The sequence below is a fragment of the Tamandua tetradactyla genome, chromosome 5 (genome assembly GCF_023851605.1).
Source record: "Tamandua tetradactyla isolate mTamTet1 chromosome 5, mTamTet1.pri, whole genome shotgun sequence".
Classification (NCBI taxonomy): domain Eukaryota; kingdom Metazoa; phylum Chordata; class Mammalia; order Pilosa; family Myrmecophagidae; genus Tamandua; species Tamandua tetradactyla.
The window spans coordinates 144,330,603-144,349,715 of NC_135331.1; the positions used below are offsets into that span (position 1 = coordinate 144,330,603).

General features: G+C 38.3%; 1 protein-coding gene across 2 annotated transcripts in view; it reads left to right on the plus strand.

Annotated features, from left to right (window-relative positions):
• Positions 1-19,113, plus strand: part of CFAP206 (cilia and flagella associated protein 206) — an 85,127-nt gene that overhangs the window by 39,241 nt on the left and 26,773 nt on the right. For both annotated transcript variants that reach the window (XM_077162381.1, XM_077162382.1), the window contains exons 8-11: positions 7,168-7,287; positions 8,451-8,649; positions 10,624-10,764; positions 15,370-15,563. In XM_077162381.1, coding sequence (XP_077018496.1) covers positions 7,168-7,287; positions 8,451-8,649; positions 10,624-10,764; positions 15,370-15,563 — 654 coding nt within the window. The remainder of the gene's footprint in view (positions 1-7,167; positions 7,288-8,450; positions 8,650-10,623; positions 10,765-15,369; positions 15,564-19,113) is intronic.

Here is a 19,113-nt window from a genome sequence, read left to right on the forward strand (position 1 = left end):
TCACCGATCTCCGCGGCCTGGGGATTTCCACTCCAATTCTTTCCGTTGGTTCGGGGGGCCGCGCGTGGTGGGGGCGTCAGCTGCTGCGGCTTGAGGGGACCCTGTGGCTGGTCGCCGGCCGCAGCGGGCCTGGGGAATTCGCCACCGGACCAGGAAGTCACCTGCGGGGGAGGGCCACCGCAGCTTGGGTAGCCCTCTGATCCGAGACTCGTAGCCGGACCAGGAAGCCGCCCACAAAAGAGGGGCGCCAGCTGCCTCGGCTTGGGCAACTTGCCTCTCCGAGACTCTCAGCCGGCCCGGGAAGGAGGGAGGGAGGAGCTCCGGCCGCCACAGCTGCCGCTGCTCGGGAAATCGCGCGCCACTCGGGGATCTCACCACAGCCGAGTCTCGCAGTCAGACTAGCCAGTCCAGACTGGGGTACGCTGTGTGTCCATTCCCTGCCGTGGCCCCGGGAGCTGTTCTGCACTGTTTCAGTTCACCTAGTAGTTGCTTTGGAGGAGGAACTAAGACGCACGTACCTTACTAAGCTGCCATCTTGGCCCCCCACCACCCTTCTGCTCTTTTTTAATTGTTATTTACATGAAATATCTTTTCCCAACCTTTCGCTTTCAACCTATGTATCCTTGGGTCTAAGATGCATTCCCTGTAGACAGAATATAGATGAGTCCTGTTTTTTAATCCATTCTGCCAGTCTATGTCCTTTGATTGGGGAGTTTAATCCATTAACATTTAGTGTTATTACTGTATGGGCAGTACTCTCTTCTACCATTTTGCCTTTTGTATTTTATATATCATGTCTAATTTTTCTTCTTTTTACCTTTACTGATAGTCTTCATTTCTACACTGTTCTCCACACCTCTCTCTCCTGTCTTTTCATATCTACCTCTAGTGCTCCCTTTAGATTTCTTGCCAAGCTGGTCTCTTGGTCACAAATTCTCTCAGTGATTTTTTGCCTGAAATTGTTTTAATTTCTCCCTCATTTCTGAAGCACAATTTTGCTGGATATAGAATTCTTGGGTGGTGGTTTTTCCCTTTTAGTAATTTAAATATATCATCCCACTGTCTTCTCGCCTCCATGGTTTCTGCTGAGAAATCTACGCATAGTCTTATTTGGCTTCCCTTGTATGTGATGGATTGCTTTCTCTTGCTCTTTTCAAAATTCTCTCTTTCTCTTTCACATCTGACATTCTGATTAGTAAGTGTCTTGGGGTATGTCTAATTGGATCAATTCTGTTTGGGGTATGCTGTACTTCTTGCATCTGTAATTTTAAGTCTTTTATAAGAGTTGGGAAATCTTCAGTGATAATTTCCTCCATTAGTTTTTCTCCCCCCTTTTCCCTTCTCTTCTCCTTCTGGGACACCCACAACACATATATTCATGCACTTCATATTGTCATTCAGTTCCCTGAGTCCCCGCTCATATTTTTTCATCCTTTTCCCTGTGTTTTCTTTTGCTTGTCAGATTACAGGTGCCATGTCCTCCAGTTCACTAATTCTATCTTGTACCTCTTGATTGAAATCTGACATTGTAGGTTTTGATTGTTTTTTTCATCTCTTCTACTGTGCCTTTCATTCTCATAAGTTCTGTGATTTGTTTTTTCAGACTTTCTATTTCTTCTTTATGTTCATTCTTTGCCTTCTTTATATCCTCCCTCAATACACCGATTTGATTTTTGATGAGGTTTTCCACATCTGTTCAAACATTCTGAATTAATTGTTTCAACTCCTGCATCTCATTTGAATTTTTGATTTGTTCCTTTGACTGGGCCATATCTTCAGTTTTCCTAGAATGAGTTGTTATTTTTTGCTAGTGTCTAGGCATTTAATTGCCTTAATTAGTTTATTCTGGAGATTGTTTTCACTTTTTTTTACCTTGGATTTTCTTGCTGGATGACTTTGTTGTCTATCTCTTCTTTGACATTCAGTTCAGCTTATTCTGGACCTCTAGCTTAGGTTTTGTTTAACAGATCAGAAGTTTTCAGTTCTTGTTTTCTCATTTCTTGCCCTACCTGTATGTTGCCTTTCTCTTCCCCCCTTAGGAGGGTCTACTTAGGTATTATAGACCCCAGCCAGATTTTCCCAGACCAAACCATCCTCCTGTCAGTAGGAAAGAGTCACCTGTGTCAGTTTTCCTTGAGAGTGAGACACAGAAGATTGAACATCTTTCCTGTGAAGCCTCTGGGCTCTCTGTTTTTCCTCTCCTGCTCAGTATGTGGTGTTTGTCTGCCTGCGGGTCCCACCAGTATAAGGTGATGTGATACATTTAACTTCAGTCAACTCTCCCTGCTGGGGGCATGGTGGAGACAGAAGAGAGGTTGTAGTCTGGTTTTAATCCCTTTACTTTTCTAGATCCTGGGGTCTGAACTCCTTGAGGGAAGGATTCCACCTGAGCTGATCCTCCCCCCCTCTCCTGGGAAAGGCACAGGTTACAGACAAACACTCAAACAAGCTTAATTCTGCCTATGCCTGGGGCAGTGGAGCCCTAGAAGCCTTGCAGCTGTATCCAAAGAGCAGTTAAGCTGTAGAAACACAGCCACCAAAACGAAAGAGAAAAATCCTTTTCAGAGCAGGACCCCCGTTCCTTGGTTTGCCAATCAAGAGCTTAAGCTGGTACGTTGCTCTGAATCTCTAGGTCCTGTGTACCCCCTCTTTTCCTTCAGGGCCTAGACCTTTTCAAATCCAAAAAAAAAACTCTTTCTTTTTTTTTGTTTTTCTGTCAGCTCTGCCTCCTCTGTGCTGGGGCACAAACCAGGAACCTCCGCTTTTACTCAAAGTTCAGCTGAACTGGGGGGTCTAGTTTTAGTAGTTAGAATTTGTTAATTTATTCCACAATTGGAGTTTGGTTGTGCTCAGCCCCTGCTGCTGGTAATAGTCCCTTTCTTTCTCCTCTGGGAAGCAGCCTGTGGAGGAGGGGTGCCGGCCACCGCACCTTGGGAAACTCATGGTTGTGGAGGGGCTCACAGCCAGTCCAGCTGGTCCAGACTGGGGTACACTGTACGTGCAGTCACTGACGTGTCCCCCAGCAGTTGCTCTGTACTGCTCCTGGCTGTGTATCAGCTGCTCTGGAGATGGACTCCAGGAGTAGAATAAACCCCACACTGCACTAAGCTGCCATCTTGGCCCTCCTCATTTTATTTTATTTTGATAAGGTCTTTATCTTCTGCAGAGAACAAATTCAGATATTCTTCAAAAGAAAAAGAAGGGTGATCACAGACTTGTTGGCTGTTTTGGCTGAGAGAATGGAATTCCATACTCTGTGGGTTTTTTAAGTGCGTTCCAATCACAGAAGAGAGAAAGCCACCTATTATTGTTCAAGTAAAAGTTGCGTTTGATACATGACACTTCTTAAAACCTATGGGTAAAGACTTCTGTTGACTTTCTTCCTCCAAGAACTGTGTGAAGGGCCTATTTTCAGGGTAGGGCTTCTTGATTTTTCTTAGAGTAAAATGTGAGTAGAAATACAGTTAGATGGAATTTGTGCCTTTTTTAGACTTTTTGAAAATTGTCCATGGAAGAAAGTGTGGAGAACTTACAAATTTAAAGCAGCAGCTGCATATGATAAAAAATTAAATGATTGCATACCCGGACAACTAACTTTACAACTGAAAAGTCTGCATGACTGTGAACAAGTTCTTTTTGATAAAATGTATATTGTTGTAGGACCAGAGATAATTCTGGTTAAACCGATTCTGATTAAAACACACAGAAAGATCTGATAGTTCTGCGTGTCTATTCTGTGAATTGGGCCCTCAAAAATTATAGGTTTTAAGAAATGTTGTGTCAAATGCAACTTTTACTTTGGAGAACATATGCAGATGTATTTCTGTTTCTTGTTGCTGCTGCATAAATATAAAAAAACTTTAAAGACTTTATATTCATATTCTATTCCTAAAACAAAACTAACAAAAAAGGGAAAAAAATTCTGTGGGATAGGCAAGAGACTTATTAACCCAAGCATAGCATAGATATGATATGAAAGAATGAAGCAAGACAGAGGAAATGCTTACATGGCAGTAGAGGTAACATTAAAATGTGTGCATGTTACATTTGTAAAATAAGACCACTTTGTTAGTTGAGATACAACAATATTTGATATTTCATATAAGACAATTTACCTTTGTCATTAAAAATAGTGTGAATAAAGCATATAGTTAATCTACAGATGTCTGAAACTCAAATGCATTTTTTTCTTCTTCAAATAAATGTCACTTTTTATACTGTACTAACAAACCCATTTCTGCTATATTATGTATAATGCGTAAAGATTGAGTTCTGGGCTTAGCTAGCATGGGGAGAATCATAATTCTACCTTTTATTAGCTGTACATCCTTGGACAATTTATTTACCCTTTCTAGGCCATGGTTCCTCATTTGTATTTACCTCTTTGGTACTTATGAATATTTAATATGGTATTTAGCACATAGTAAGAATAAATATTGGTAAATATTTCAAATTTAGCATTTAGCAGTTTTTTCAGATTACCATTATTGTATCAGAAATATATTTTTTCTTTCAGTGTTATAATTTTTAAGATTTTCGGCATTCTTTTTTTTTTTTTTTCCAGGAAGTAGGTTTTATTTTCCACGGCCATAGGGCTCAGCCGAGTAGCCTCTGAAAGTCTGAGCTCTGAACAAAAGGCAACCTTAGCTTTTATAGACTGTATAGACTTACCTTATGCTAGAGATAAGGTAAGCTTAGTATGGTGACCGGCAAGGTTAAAGGACAAACAATTGGTCAGTTTAAGGAGCAAAGCAGCTCACAGAAGCAGAAGAGCTGGTAGGGAAGGGTTTCCATCCCAGGTGTCTTATCTCACTTGCCTGCAGTTTTACCCAGTCCTGAAGGTCAGGAGAGGGGGTTTCTATTCCAGGAATGTGTCTTATCTCACTTGCCTGCAGTTTTACCCAGTCCTGAAGGTCAGGAGAGGGGGTTTGGGGATTTTCCACAGAGAAGACAGCTGATCTAGAAGAAGGGGGGAGTGGCCTGTCTGCTTAAAAGCCTGCTTGCTACATTTCCCCCCTTTGATGCTTACCCGGAGTTAATTGGAGGGGTTATAGCATCATTTATATTTTGTTCTTTTTTTTTTTTTTTTTTTTTTTGCTGCAGGTGCTGGTATGTCCTGATCTGAGCTGGGCATGGGAAACAATGTAGCCATGCAGGATTTAGGCTCCCTTAAGCTTGGGGGGTTGAAGGTTTGTGCCCCCACTCTGTTGGCTTCAAGTTTTTTCCTGATGGCCCCTTTGCGACTGTGTCTGTCTTAGGTTGTTCCTTTCCTGAGGAATCCTACCCGTCTTTGGCTAACCAGCCATCTTCTGGGGCCAAGCAAGGTGATGTGAGGTGTGCAAGTGACGAAGGGGCACTGCCCCCTGAGTCCAGTCTGTCTCTTTGATAGTTTATGTCCCCTGGCCTCTATGCCCAACACCTGGTTTGGGATTCCTTCACCTGCTGGTGGGACATTAGCTTTGGTCACATGTTTTCGGGAACCCAAGTTTTTTTTTTGTTTTTTTAGCAAGGGCTTAGCTCATAGCTTTGGGCAAGAGATAAAGTTAGCACCAGTTCCCAGGAGGCCTTCTCAGTTTTGCCATCTTAGAGTAATGAAAACAACATTATTGAACCTGGTGAGGTGGGATTATAGTATACTGGGGCATCTTTCTTTTAGGGTGCATGCAGAATAATTCAAATTTAAAAACTGCCCTGACATCAATACTGGTTATAGTTTTTACCTTTTTCCGACATAGGTAGTCTTGAGGCATGCCTGGCATGCATTATTTCCCTTGGAAGGGCTTATGACCATACCAAGCAGAAATAGAGGAGTAAGGCGAAAGGTGCTGGTTATGGGGAGTGCCACAACAAGAATGTACAATTAGCCTCAGGGAAGAAATGGAGACACACTCTGGGCAGCAGCTAGCAAGGGGGAAGTTACCTGGGTAAGAGGGATTCCATCAAATTAGAGTAAAGTTGGTTTCCGGGAAGAACTTCAGGAGACCTGTTTCCAGGAGGGCTGAAACTGCTAAACGAAAGACAAATGCAAAGAGCAAGAAAAGACAGTTAGTCCACAGACCCAGCAGGTTGGGATGTCCATGTGTTGATTTTTTAATTTTCTAACATGCATAGATCAGTCAGCTTCTGGGGTGACTGAGGCAGGGCTCTAGAGGTCTCTTCAGGGTTCAGCCGTGCATTGACTAGCCGCTTCCAGTGAGTTAGAACAGGGCAACGATGGTCACTCAGGCCTCAGTCATGATCTGGTCAGCTCATCTCAGCTGCGATGGAGAAGGGCACAGTGGCTTCCGGAGGATGATGCGTCTCAGGTGTTCAGGATCAGGGGTGCATCCCCAGGGGTGGTCTGCAGTGGCCCTTTTGACCTGAGAGTGGTGAATTTATAGGATGGTCTTCACAGCTTTGACAGCTGTTAGGGTTACAGTCAGATGGGCGGTGCTCCCAGAAACCTGGTTCCAGAAACTGTCCCGGATCCGTCGCCGCTCCTTTGGTGACAGACACCAGCCCAGGGAGTCAGGAATCTGAGAGATGGGGAAATGCCCCTCTGCCGGCACTGGGTTCTGTCGGGTCTCCGGTCCAGGCTGCTGCCACCACCGTGGGCGAAGGAGGTGAAAATACACCTGCCTCATATCCTGGACGAACCCCCAGAGATGTTGTGCAAAAAGAGGGACAAGGCTTTAAGCCTCCTGGAACATTGCATAGAAATAGAATAAACCAGGCTGAGGCTCCGAAGTTTCAGGAAGCAGGTTTTATTTTCTATGGCCACAGGGCTCAGCCGAGTAGCCTCTGAAAGTCTGAGCCAGATTTTCAGCATTCTTGAAATTAATTTTATTGATTCTTGGTATCAAAATAGTTTTCTGATTAAGACTTATACAAAGCTGTACAATAGGGACCACTTTTTAGGAATGCAATTATATTGGAATCAGAGAATGTCTATATAAATTTGAGAAAAATATAGCCATTATATTTCAAGACATCCACCCATCTAACCAATATTTTTGGAGCACCATCCATAAACCAGGACTGTTCTAGATTGGGTTTACAGTGAAACACAGAGTCCTCCCTGTTGTTACATCCTCAGGGAATGTAGGGAGTGGGTAGGGCTTAAACTACGTATGATTTTTATAGTGAAATTACAAAAAAATATTAATGCGTATTATCTTGTCTTCACAGTCAGATATAATTACTTGTGCTCGAGAAGTTGAGATGATGACCAAGCAGTTAGGAGCCCAACTGGAACATTTAAAAATGACAGTAAAATCAAAGATAGCTGTCCCAACATCACAAGTCTTTGTAAGTATTTGTCACCAACTTTGACCTTAACAGTGAATATACTTTTTGAACCTACAAATTTGGACCAGTAATCATTATAATTTTAATTACTAAAAATATTGCAGTTTTATATATGTTGGTCCTGTTTTTAAGGTTATTTTGTAGTACTTGAGTGTTGTAAGGTTGAATGAGAGGATTCCCCATTCATAAGCAATTGCTATGAAAGGAAATATGGCTATATAGTATGAAAACTCTAATAACAGTATTAGTCATGGCAACAGAAATAATCCAGAGTGCAGTGCTGATAATAAAAGTGTTCACAATAGCTAGTCAGGAATTGTCTTTGGCAAGGTAGTGATGTAAATTGTCACCTTTCTGAAAAGACAGGTAACAATCCCCTTGTTTACCTGGCCTGTACTTATTCTTTCTGATTATCTTCTCCATTTTATGGGCCAGACTGGCATCTTGTATCTGGGCATGGAGGTTTAATATGTACAGCAGTATTTTATAAAGCATTTGAACCTCTGATGACTTTCTGCAATCATTCCCAATATTTCTCTTTAAAAATTAAGAAACAAGAGACTAGGTTGTTTCACCTGTAGGGGTAGCCCAACTTCTGAAAAATCTGCTTGTTCTATAAGTCAGTGACCTTTAATATGCATAAAAACCTTGGTTTCTCACTGACTGAACTTTCAACTTGCAGCTCACAAGATATGTTGCAAGATACAACTCTAGATACTCCAGTTTCTTTGGAACTATGATTGGGCCAGATAAATCTAACTTAATGAGTCATACCTACCCTTTTATAAAAGGGAAGGTATGTTCCCCTTGACTCTTTTTTCAAAATATTTTTATTGTAAACAACAAACACCCCTTGACTTTTTGAGGTAAACCTTCCATATATCTTTCTTAGATCATTTACTGTGTTTGGCTTTTTTTAGCCAATTAACTATGTGACAATCATACCAAAATAAAATGCTTTAAAATAAAATACAAGTTTATTTTCTCCTAATTTAGGAGTCCAATTTATATCTAGGGTCTGTGGTCTAACCTTATAAGACTTTCATTTGACTTTAGGAAGAATTGATTTCTTTATGAATGATAATTTGTCTTTATTTTCAAGAGGACAGTAATTTATAATTTATTAAACGGTTAAATTTTGAATTTTTTTTCCCCTTTCTTAGCCCGTCTTCATGGCACTTTCCAGTCTGTGGACTAGCTTTCAGGATGAAACTGTTTTGCTTAGTGTCCTCAGTAATTTAACAACTCACCTGGAGCCATTCCTGGGTACTCATGATCTACTCTTTCCTGAGAAAGCAATGCAAGAGCTTCTTGATGGATTGACTGTGAAAACAGATGTGTGCAGAATGAAAGAACACATGGGTAATGGAAATCATCCATTATTTACTCTTCTTTTAAAAATAACCTCTAGAGCAGGCAGTGCAAGAGTAGCTCAGGGGTAGAATTCTCACCTGACATGCAGGATCCGGGTTTGATTCCTGGAGCCTGCACATGCCAAAAAAATAAATAAATAAAAATAACCTCTAGAATGAAGCCACTCTTTTTTGTTTAAAAATTATTGTTTTATATCTTTCTGATAAAGCATTAATTATAAGAGTATTAATGTTCAGTATAGAAAATGTGAAAAAACACAGAAAATATGTAAATTGAATATCTTATATACCATTGCTAATGTTATTGTTAACATTTTTGTTAACAATGATTTTCTGTGCTTATCTATTTCCATTGTATTCTTAGTGATTTTATTGATATGTTATAGAAAATATTAATCCTATGCTCTATTTTTTGCATATAAAGTGCATTTCTTTAGAATGCTGTTTGCCATATATCTACCTCAGATTCTGGTTGAGGATTTATAAATCAATGAATTTCAGTCTTGTAAAATTATTTGAGTTTATTTTAGGTCCTTTAAAAGATGCATTGATTCTTATGGAATGACTGTCTTTATTAAGAAATTTCTTTTTACTTTTTTGGTCTTTTCTACCTTAGCTAAAAACAACTCACAATTCAAGAGAAATGTCAAACCTTTGGTTGAAGCTTAAGTTATTGCCTAAAAAGAAAGATTTCCCAGAAAAATGCAATTAGATTATTTACTGTATGAATTTCATTTAAAAATTCTATTTTTGAAAAAATGGAAATAAAAATGTAGTAATGGGGCAGGCCACGGTGGCTCAGCAGGTAGAGTTCTTGCCTGCCATGCCAGAGACTTTGGTTCGATTCCTGGTGCCTGCCCATGCCAAAAAAAATGTAATGATTTCTTAAACTATTAGAATAGTAAAAACTGAAAATTAAATCAGAGAGACTGAAAAGCATTTTCAGTACAATTTATTTTACTATTCAACGTCATTTCATGAAAATGTATCTATACAAATATTAAATGAAATTGAAAAGTTAATGTAACCCCAACAGTAGGCTAGATTATTTACTTGTAACTTCTTAGATATAGATGTGTCATTTCCCACCATACTCAGAATTTTCTTTTCTTTGGGACACTATCAAGTATTCTGCTCCAGTGAATTGGGAGACCTAATACAATTCTGAAAGAATTTAATTTACACCTGATACATCTCACCACTGTTTGAGGCTTTTAGGCATATCAGAAAAAAAAAGAGGGGATGTTTATTATCTCCAAATTATATATTTCCCTATAATTGTAGACATAATGTCATTTGTGGTGTCTGCTATTGGAGTAGAGCCAGGCACAGAAGCATAGATGGGGTTGTGAAAGTTATGAACCTTGGAGAATAATGTTTTATAAATACATGTTATTATTTGTATAAGATAAATTAGCCAATCTGCTTATCAAATGAAAATAAGTAAGCCAACCAATACAAGGATATAAGCATCAATTTAAAAGTGTTTTCCCACCTAGTATATTATTAGGAACTACACCATCTGAATGAAGTTGCTCTATCTCTGTCTTGTTCACAAAGCAGCCAGTTTCTTCTACTCTGCTTGGATTGTCTACCCTGCAGCAGCAGGGAGCACTGCATACCCTTTCTGAAGTGCCTTAATCAGCCTCTCCCTCAGTAGCAAAGAATGCCTTTCTGAAATGGCCTCTCCACTCTGTTCTTCGTTCTGGAGCCAAGTTCTGCCTCCAAGCTTGCTCCAGAAAGTTTTGTGACCTTGGGCAGTTACTGATATCATTGGCACTTCTTTACTTGAATTGTCCTCACCATAAATCTAGCTTTATGAATGTCACTTTTTTTTTCAAGCAGGAAAACTACAAAGCAATAAAAAGTTAATGTTCATAAAGTTAATGTTTATAATCTATTTTATTTAGAATATTTAACCTTCTCATTGAATGAAAACTTTTTTTGTTCTCTTTCATTTTAGAAGAGAAAGTACATTGGGCGGATTTCAGAAAGCTAGAATGGCTTTTCCCAGAAACAACAGCAAATTTTGATAAGTTGGTAATTCAGTACCGGGGTTTTTGTGCTTACACGTTTGCTACAACCGATGGTCTTCTCTTTCCAGGTATATTATCGGAAATACAATTGCTCACCCTTCCCCAAGCTTTTCTTTATATGAGGTACTGTCATTGTTACTCATTGATTCACTTTTTAAAACTTTATGGAACCAGATGGCAAGCTAGAAGAGGAGCTACAAGATGACCCAGAAAAAAACTTTGTCTTAACCTGAGAGAAATTACAGTATAAGTGATAAGTGATTGAATGTATATTCTGAAATACAGACGCTAATATACTGCAGGAGGGATGATTCATGCGCCTATGAAAGATTTCAGAAATGTTAGGCAGCGTTACTAAAAATGTATAATTTTCTGAAATAATTACTTGAAAAAGCAATACTAAATTTGACTGTTTTTAAAAGAATATTCATTGATACTTTATGTTATATCCCATTAACATGGTTCAGGATTTCGCTATAAATCAAATTGCTCTAAGTTAATAGCTAGTATTTTATCAAGTATAATTTCTCTATGATGTATGTGTTACTAGAGCTTCCCCCAAAGGTTAAATCAGAAGGCGAGAAGAAATAAATTTTTATCCAAAAAATTCTGTGTGAATTGGGAATAACAAGAAGCATGCTAGAGTTAGAATGACAAGAGCTTGAAAATATTATTTCTTATTTATCTTACACCATTAATTAGCTCCTTCCTTTTCCTTTCTTCATGATTTCTTTTCTTTGTTTCTTTAAGTGTATTTCACAATGGGGTATTACTAGTTTTCATTAAAAAGAATTATTGGGATTGATGCATACAGGCTAGAGAACACATAAATTGACTCATTTTTTAAAGATATTATATTTTTCATAATGGGAATAACAATCGGTTTTCAGTAGGGATTTAAGATAATAGTATTTGGAGACTGAGGGTTACTGATCACTGAGGAGAAAATGTCAAGAGCCATGCAGAAGTAAAATAACGTTTTAATGTAGATGGCTCCTTACTTTATTTTCCAGCCTTCTCCCTTCTTCCCTCCTTCCCTCTGTTTCCTCCCTCCCTCCCTCCCACCCTCTCTCCCTTCCTTCCTTCCTTTCCTTCTTTTCCCTTCTATTTTTTAGACACAACTAAGAAGGGAAGGGAGTCATGTGAGAGACAAATGCAGAAATCTGGATGTGGGGTGAACAACAGAGGTAGCATGATAGTTGAAAAAGTAATGAGGTAGGATTCAGGAGAGCGTGGTTTCTGGTCCCAGTTGTGCCATTAGCAAACTGGTAACCTTTAATAAATCTAATGCCTTTTCTGGCCCTCAGTTTCGTCATTGGGAAAATGAGAAGGTTCAACTAGGAGGTCTGTAAGGTCCTTTCAACTTCCCAAACCTGTAATTCTAAGAAAGAGTGAGAAATTAAAAACTTTGTCTTAACCTGAGAGAAATTACAGTAAGTATAGACAAAAAGTGGAAGGGCTTGTGAGGCTATGGGTGTCAGACTACTCCCTGAATAAGCTGCTTTCTAAATAATCTCTTGCCAGTGGGGACATTGTTTTCTGGACAGAGGCAATCTGCCTTACCTCAGAGGAATCTGCAGGATTTCCCTTTTCCCATTAAGGGCTGCAAACCACTTGGCTTAAATCCTGAAGTGACACTGTGGCTTACCTGTCAGTGTCCTGCTCAGATGACCTCAGTGATCTCATTGCCTACCTTTGTTTTTCCTTTATTTTTCGCACCAGCCACACTGCCCTTCTTGATGTTCTTGAACATTCCAAGCTCACTGTAATCTCCAAGGCTTGTCCTTGCTCTTTGCTGTTCATGAAAAGCTCTCTGCTGAGATGGGTTCATGCCTGGCTTCCTGACCTTATTCATCCTTCCCCAATCACCCTATTTAAAATAGCAATCTCACTCTCCTTCCTTTTTCTATGGGTCTAACCTCCTTTATTTTTTCCCCATAGCACTGATAATTCTTTTTCCTATGATATGTGTGTTGATTTTTGTTGCTCTCTGCATCCATTGGAGTATAAGCTTCATAAGAGCAGGGACTTTTTTTTTTATATCCTTAGTGCCTAGAATAGTACTGGACACATAATAGGTCAGTAAATATTTGTTGAGTAAATGAAATAGTAGAGGTATAAGTAATAGTGTTTTCTACATAATTCTTATAAACTATATGGCCTGGATTTAATAATTCATATTTTATACAGTATGTTTTACAGGGGGAAATATATTCTAACATAGAAATTTTCACTTACCCCTAATTCCCTATTATATATATATGCTTTTTATTTTATCAATCATCTATCCACACACTGGGCAAAGGGAGTGTCAGTCACAAGGCCTTTACAGTCACAGTCACAGGACAAAAACTATACCATTATACAATCATTATCAAGGCTACTGGACCACAGCTCAACAATTTCAGGTATTTCCCTCAGGCTATTCTAATACACCAGAAACCAAAAACAGAAATAGCAAAATATTGAATCAGTAGTCACAATAAATTTGCCAAATCCTAATTTCTTAGTTAAGCCTCCTCCCTCTCACCTAATCCCTCTCTCAGTCTTCAAGGATATCTGAGCAATGGCCATTTTTTTTAAAAAAACATCTTTTATTGTTAAATATACATATATACAAAAAAAGTAAGAAAAAGCAATGATTTTCAAAGTATACTTCAATAAGTAGTGTTACAGAACAGATTTTAGAGTTTATTATAGGTTGCCATTCCACTATTTCAGATTTTTTCTTCTAGGTACTCCAAAATACTAGAGGCTAGAAGAAATTTTTTTTTCTTTTTTTGTGAAAAATAACATACATGCAAAAAAAGCAATAAATTTCAAAGCACATTGCAACAGTTAATTGTAGAACAGATTTCAGAGTTTGGTATGCATTACAATTCCACAATTTTAGGTTTTTAATTCTAGCGGCCCTAAGATAGTGAAGACTAAAAGAAATATCAATACAATGATTCAGCAATCATACTTGTTTATTAACAAGTATGTAACTCCACCATCTCCACCATCACCTTTGATCTTTCTCCCATTCCTTAGGGGTACTTGGGCTATGGCCATTCTAACTTTTCATGTTGGAAGGGGCTGTCAGTAATATAGGATAGAGGTATAGAACTAATTGATATTCTGGAGAAGCTGGTCCTTCTGCATTCCAGGACTTATCTGATCCAGGGCCCATCTAGAGGTTGTATAGGTTTCTGGAAAGTTACTCTAGTGCATGGAACCTCTGTAGAATCTTATATAATGCTTTAGGTATTCTTTAGGATAGGGCTGGAATGGTTTTGGTTGGGGTTTGGCAAATTATGGTAGGTAGCAATGTCTAACTGAAGCTTGCATATAAGAGTGACCTCAAATGTACCCTCTTAACTCTATTTAACTCTCTCAGCCACAGATACCTTATTTGTTACATTTCTTTTCTCCCTTTTGATCAAGAAGGCATTGTTGATCCCACCGTACTGGGGCCAGACTCATCCCTAGGAGTCATCTCTCATGCCTCTAGGGAGACTTTCATCCCTGGATATCATGTCCCACTTATAGGGGAGGGCAGTGGCTTCCCTTGCAGAATTGGACTTAGAGAGAGAGAGGCCACATCTGAGCAACAAAGGAGGTCCTCTGGAAGTAACTCTTAGGCATACCTATAGGTAGACTAAGCTTTTCCATTACGTACATAAGCTTCACAGGAGCAAGCTTCAAGATCAAGGGTTTGGCCTATTGATTTGGGTGTCCCTAATGTTTGAAAGAGTATCAGGGTTTTCCCTGGTGTTACAGTTTAATAGCTCCATATTTTTTCTCCCATCCCTCAAGGAACTTTAACAATACTTTTTTCATTAACTATTTAATATACTCTGTGATGTATCCAGGCATTACATTAAACTATACAGGATTAAAGACCCTCATTCTTATCTCAGCTCCCTGTGCTTGGATTGTTTAAATGTTCTGTCCAGATAGGCTGAGTTAGATTATGTGCTACAGAAAATTTAGGTTCTGGACCAAATAAACTTTTCCTCCTTTGGGCTCAAAGAGTAGATGAGGTTCTAAAACATAGACAATGTCTTCCTTAACCCTGTGTTCTGAATTACCTTAATCCCAACCTGATTGGCTTCATTCTTATCTCTAAACACCAGGTTATACATATATAAAAGAGCCTTTCAAGATCCAGAAATAATAATTACCACTGCAGACTAAATGTGACTGCTATAAGAATTTACAATCTAGGCCCCTGTTTTCTTATGGTCTCTAAATGAGACCATACAATAATTGCTCTTTTGCTTCTGACTTATTTTGGGCAATGGCCATTTTAACTGCTTTGCTTACACACATATTTTTAAAACCGTCCTTATAGTTGTTACTGTCGTTTAAGAAGATTTGAAAAAGCTGTCATGTGAATAAGTAGCTTTTTATAAAAGATTTTTAAGCTTCTTTTATCTGATAGTGAAAAGTATTTTTTATATGAAATGCATTGAAAAAATCATACTTTAAAATAAAACCAAATGTATGAAATTATGATTTTAACATAAAATATAATTTAATAAAATATGTATTTCAAATAGTTCATTATAACAAGATAAAACCATGAAGGATACGCTAAAAATATTATAGAGAATGGCTCTATGGGTGCACTGCAAACATAGCATCACTTAATTTTCATATCTAATTCAATTTATATTTTTAATTTTCAGGAAATCCAGCAATTGGAATTTTGAAATATAAAGAAAAGTATTACACTTTCAATAACAGGGATGCTGCATATTCATTTTCAGAAAATCCTGAAAAATACATTGCTTTAATTAAAGAAAAGGCCAGAAAAAATGCAGAGTTAATTCAGCTACTGGAACTTCATCAACAGTTTGAAACCCTTATTCCATATTCTCAGGTAAGCAGACATGGAATTCTAAGAATTTATGAGTTTATGTACAGTTAATTTAAAAATTATAGCTTATTGTTAGATTGATTCCCAAGTCCAGGCAGAACAGGGTCAGATAACATCTTGATGGGTTATCTGAAAGGGATTCGCATCTGAAGATGATAACTAATAGAATTCTCAGGGAATTATGAAAACCAGATGTAGAGTCAAATTAATGAATTAATAGACCAGAGAAATTGGAAAGAGAAAGACTTCATTTAGTAAAATAAATGGAAACTGCAGTATTTCCTTATTTAAAATGTGAAGAGCTCAGCACAAATACCATAGGTGATATCTTATACTCAGAGTTGCAAAACAGTTTTAACGGTTTTACTTTGAAAGGCTACAAGATGGATCTGAAGGTGTGCATCTTTGAATATCTGTCATTCAACAAATATTACTGGGCCACTAATTATGTGCCAGCCACTATTCATGGTACAGGGGGTAAAAATCCATATCTGCATGGAACTCACATTCTAATTAATGCCCTATATTTTTCTCATTTTCTTCCTCTTTTTTTCTCATGTTTATTGTTAATCTTTTAATGCATATTTTGTCTTTCCTTCCGGTTCAGTTCTTGTCTTTTAAACTCAGTAAACTAAAAGCCTGAATACATGGTTTAAAATGTTTATTATTTATTATTTTTATCAATATTTTAACTTTGAAGTGGGTGGGTTTTGGTATGACTGACCAGCTCAGCAGGGACCCAAGCAGTAACTGGTAAGAGGACAGTTGGGCTTGTGGCAGTGAGGCACATAGGCTAGTCTGCACACTTGGGCAGGAAGGTCACAGTAGCCCAAAGGGACCTCTGTGGGGGTCAGGACCCTGGACAGCTCAGTTGGTACTGTCCTGTGATTTTGCTACGGATCAGTGGATGTGATACCTTGGAGAATGTAGGCAATTCTGCCAAGCCTTTCGGGTTCCCTGTCTTAAGGAGAGAGAGCTCACTTGTCTGTTTAGTATCCTTCTTCATGTGGCCCAAACAATTTTTGGTTAAACTGAGAAACTCAGTTCATGAGGCTTTCCAGTTACTCATGTTCCTGCTACCACTTGCTATTACCAAGTTTTATAATTTTTTCCAATTTGATTAATGTAAAATGTTACCTCATTATTTTTGTATTGTGCATTTTTGTAGGAAGTATTCAGTATCAACTATTACCCATTCAAGTTTCTCCTTCTGTGCAGTGATTGTGCATAACTTTTGCACTTTTTAAAATACATATATATATTTACTATTCATATATATTATACTATTCTATATTGACCTTGTTATTTGGCAGGAGTTCCTTGTTTCTTCTATTGTTACTACTTTATCAGTAATAAATATTGCAAATGGCTTTTTCCAGTCTGTCACCTCTGTAACTTTATTAATGGAATCCCTCACTGAAGAGAAATCTTTAATTTTAATGTAGTCATATCTGCTTATATTTCCCTTTAAAGATTGTGCTTTTCGAAGTCTTGTTTTAGAAACCCTTCTCTGTCATAAGGCTATCCTTTTAGTTTTATTCTCCCAAGTTTAATTGTAATAATTTCTATTTGAGAGTCTATTGATATTTAGAGTCTACAATCTTTTAATGTGGGCCATTATAACATATGCAAACAATGCCAGTTGTTTTCAACCCAAACTTTCTTCCTTTTGTTTCTTTTCCTATCTTACTACCTTGAAAAGCACCTCTGATATAATTTTGAATGAAGTGGTAAAAGTATTTCATAATTATGATGTTATAATTTTTCCCGGATTTTGCTATATTGGGTTAAGAGTTTTCTTCTATTCTTATTTGCTTAGTGTTCTTATGCGAATGGCTATTGAATTACATCAAATATTATTTCTGGGAGGTGGGGCAAGATGGCAGCATAGTGAGTATGGAATTTAGTTCATCCTCCAGAGCAACTACCAAATAGCCAGAAACAGTACAGAACAACTGCTGGGGGAACATCAGTGACCAGACACACAGTGTACACCAGTCTGAACCAAGTGGAATGGCTGAGCTCCCACACAGAACTGTAAGTCCCCCAAGTGCTGAGGCTGGCTCCCCTCCCATATGGGCACTGTAGGCTGTTCCCTGAGAGGAAAGGAAACAGACTTTACTAGCAGCAAGGGCATAGCTTAACCAAGCTCCAACTGCAGAATTAATTAACAAATTCTGATTACTGAAAACAGGCTTGTTTGAGAGACTAAGTATCTAGTCAGGTAAAAGGGGTTAATTCACTAAAGGGTTTATCTTTTCCAAAAAATGGGGGGAGGCCACAGCTTAAGTGGAATCCCTGTTCAAGGAATTCAGGCCCCAGGGGCTGGAAAATAGAAGCAATCAGAGCCTGCCCATTACCTTGTCTCCATTTCAACCTCAGCCCCAGGCAGGGAGAGTCCATTGGAATTAAAGGCACTGCATCACTTTATGCTGGTAAGAAGCTGTAGGCAGACAAATGCCACCAGCTAGGTAGGATGGGAAAAGCACAGAGTCTAGAGGCATCATAGGAAAGTCTAACAACCTGCGGGGTCTCACTCTCAGGGAAAACTGAGGCTGACTACTCTTTCCTCCTGAGACATGGACCTGTGGAGAATCTGACTGGGGTTTATAATATCTGAGGAGACTCTCCTCAAAAAAAAAGTCTCCACCTAGGCAGGGCAAAAAATAGGAAAACAAGAAATGAACAATTATGATCAGTTAAACAGAGCCTATGCTAGAGGTTTAGAATAAGTTGAACTGAATGTCAAAGAACACATAGAGAACAAAGCCACCCAGCAAAAAAAAACCCTAGGTAAAAAAGTAAAAACAATCTGCAGAATAAACTAATTAAGGAAATCAAATGCCTAGACACTGGCAAAGTAACGAATCATACTAGGAAAATTAAAGATATGCCTGAGTCAAAGGAACAAACCAGCACTTCAAATGAGATACAGGAGTTGAAACAACTAATTCAGGATGTTCAAACAGACATGCAAAATCTCATCAGAAACCATATCAATGAGTTGAGGGAGGATATAAAGAAGAATTTGGGTGAACATAAAGAAGAACTTGAAAGTTTGAAAAAACAAATTGCAGAACTTATAGGAATGAAAGACTCAATTGAAGAGATTAAAAAAAAAAGCAATGGAAACCTGCAACAATAGATTTGAAGAGGCAGGAGAAAGGATTAGTGACCTAGAGGACTGCACCTCTGAAATCTAATACAAAAAAGAAAATACATGGAAAAATACATGCAGGTTCTCAAGGAATTGAATGACAATATGAAGCTCATGAATATGTGTGCTGTGGGTGTCCCAAAAGGGCAAGAGAAGGGAAAAGGAGGAGAAAGACTAATAAGGAAATAATCACTGAAAATTTCCCATCTCTTATGAAAGACATACAATTACAGATCCAAGAAGTGCAGCATACCCCAAATGGATCCAAATAACATGCTCCATCATGTGCAAGGGAAACTTGATAAGACTATGTGTGATTTCTAAGCAAAAACCATAGAGGAAAGAAAGCAGTGGTATGATATATTTAAGATTTTAAAAGATCTTTTCTCTAAAAGA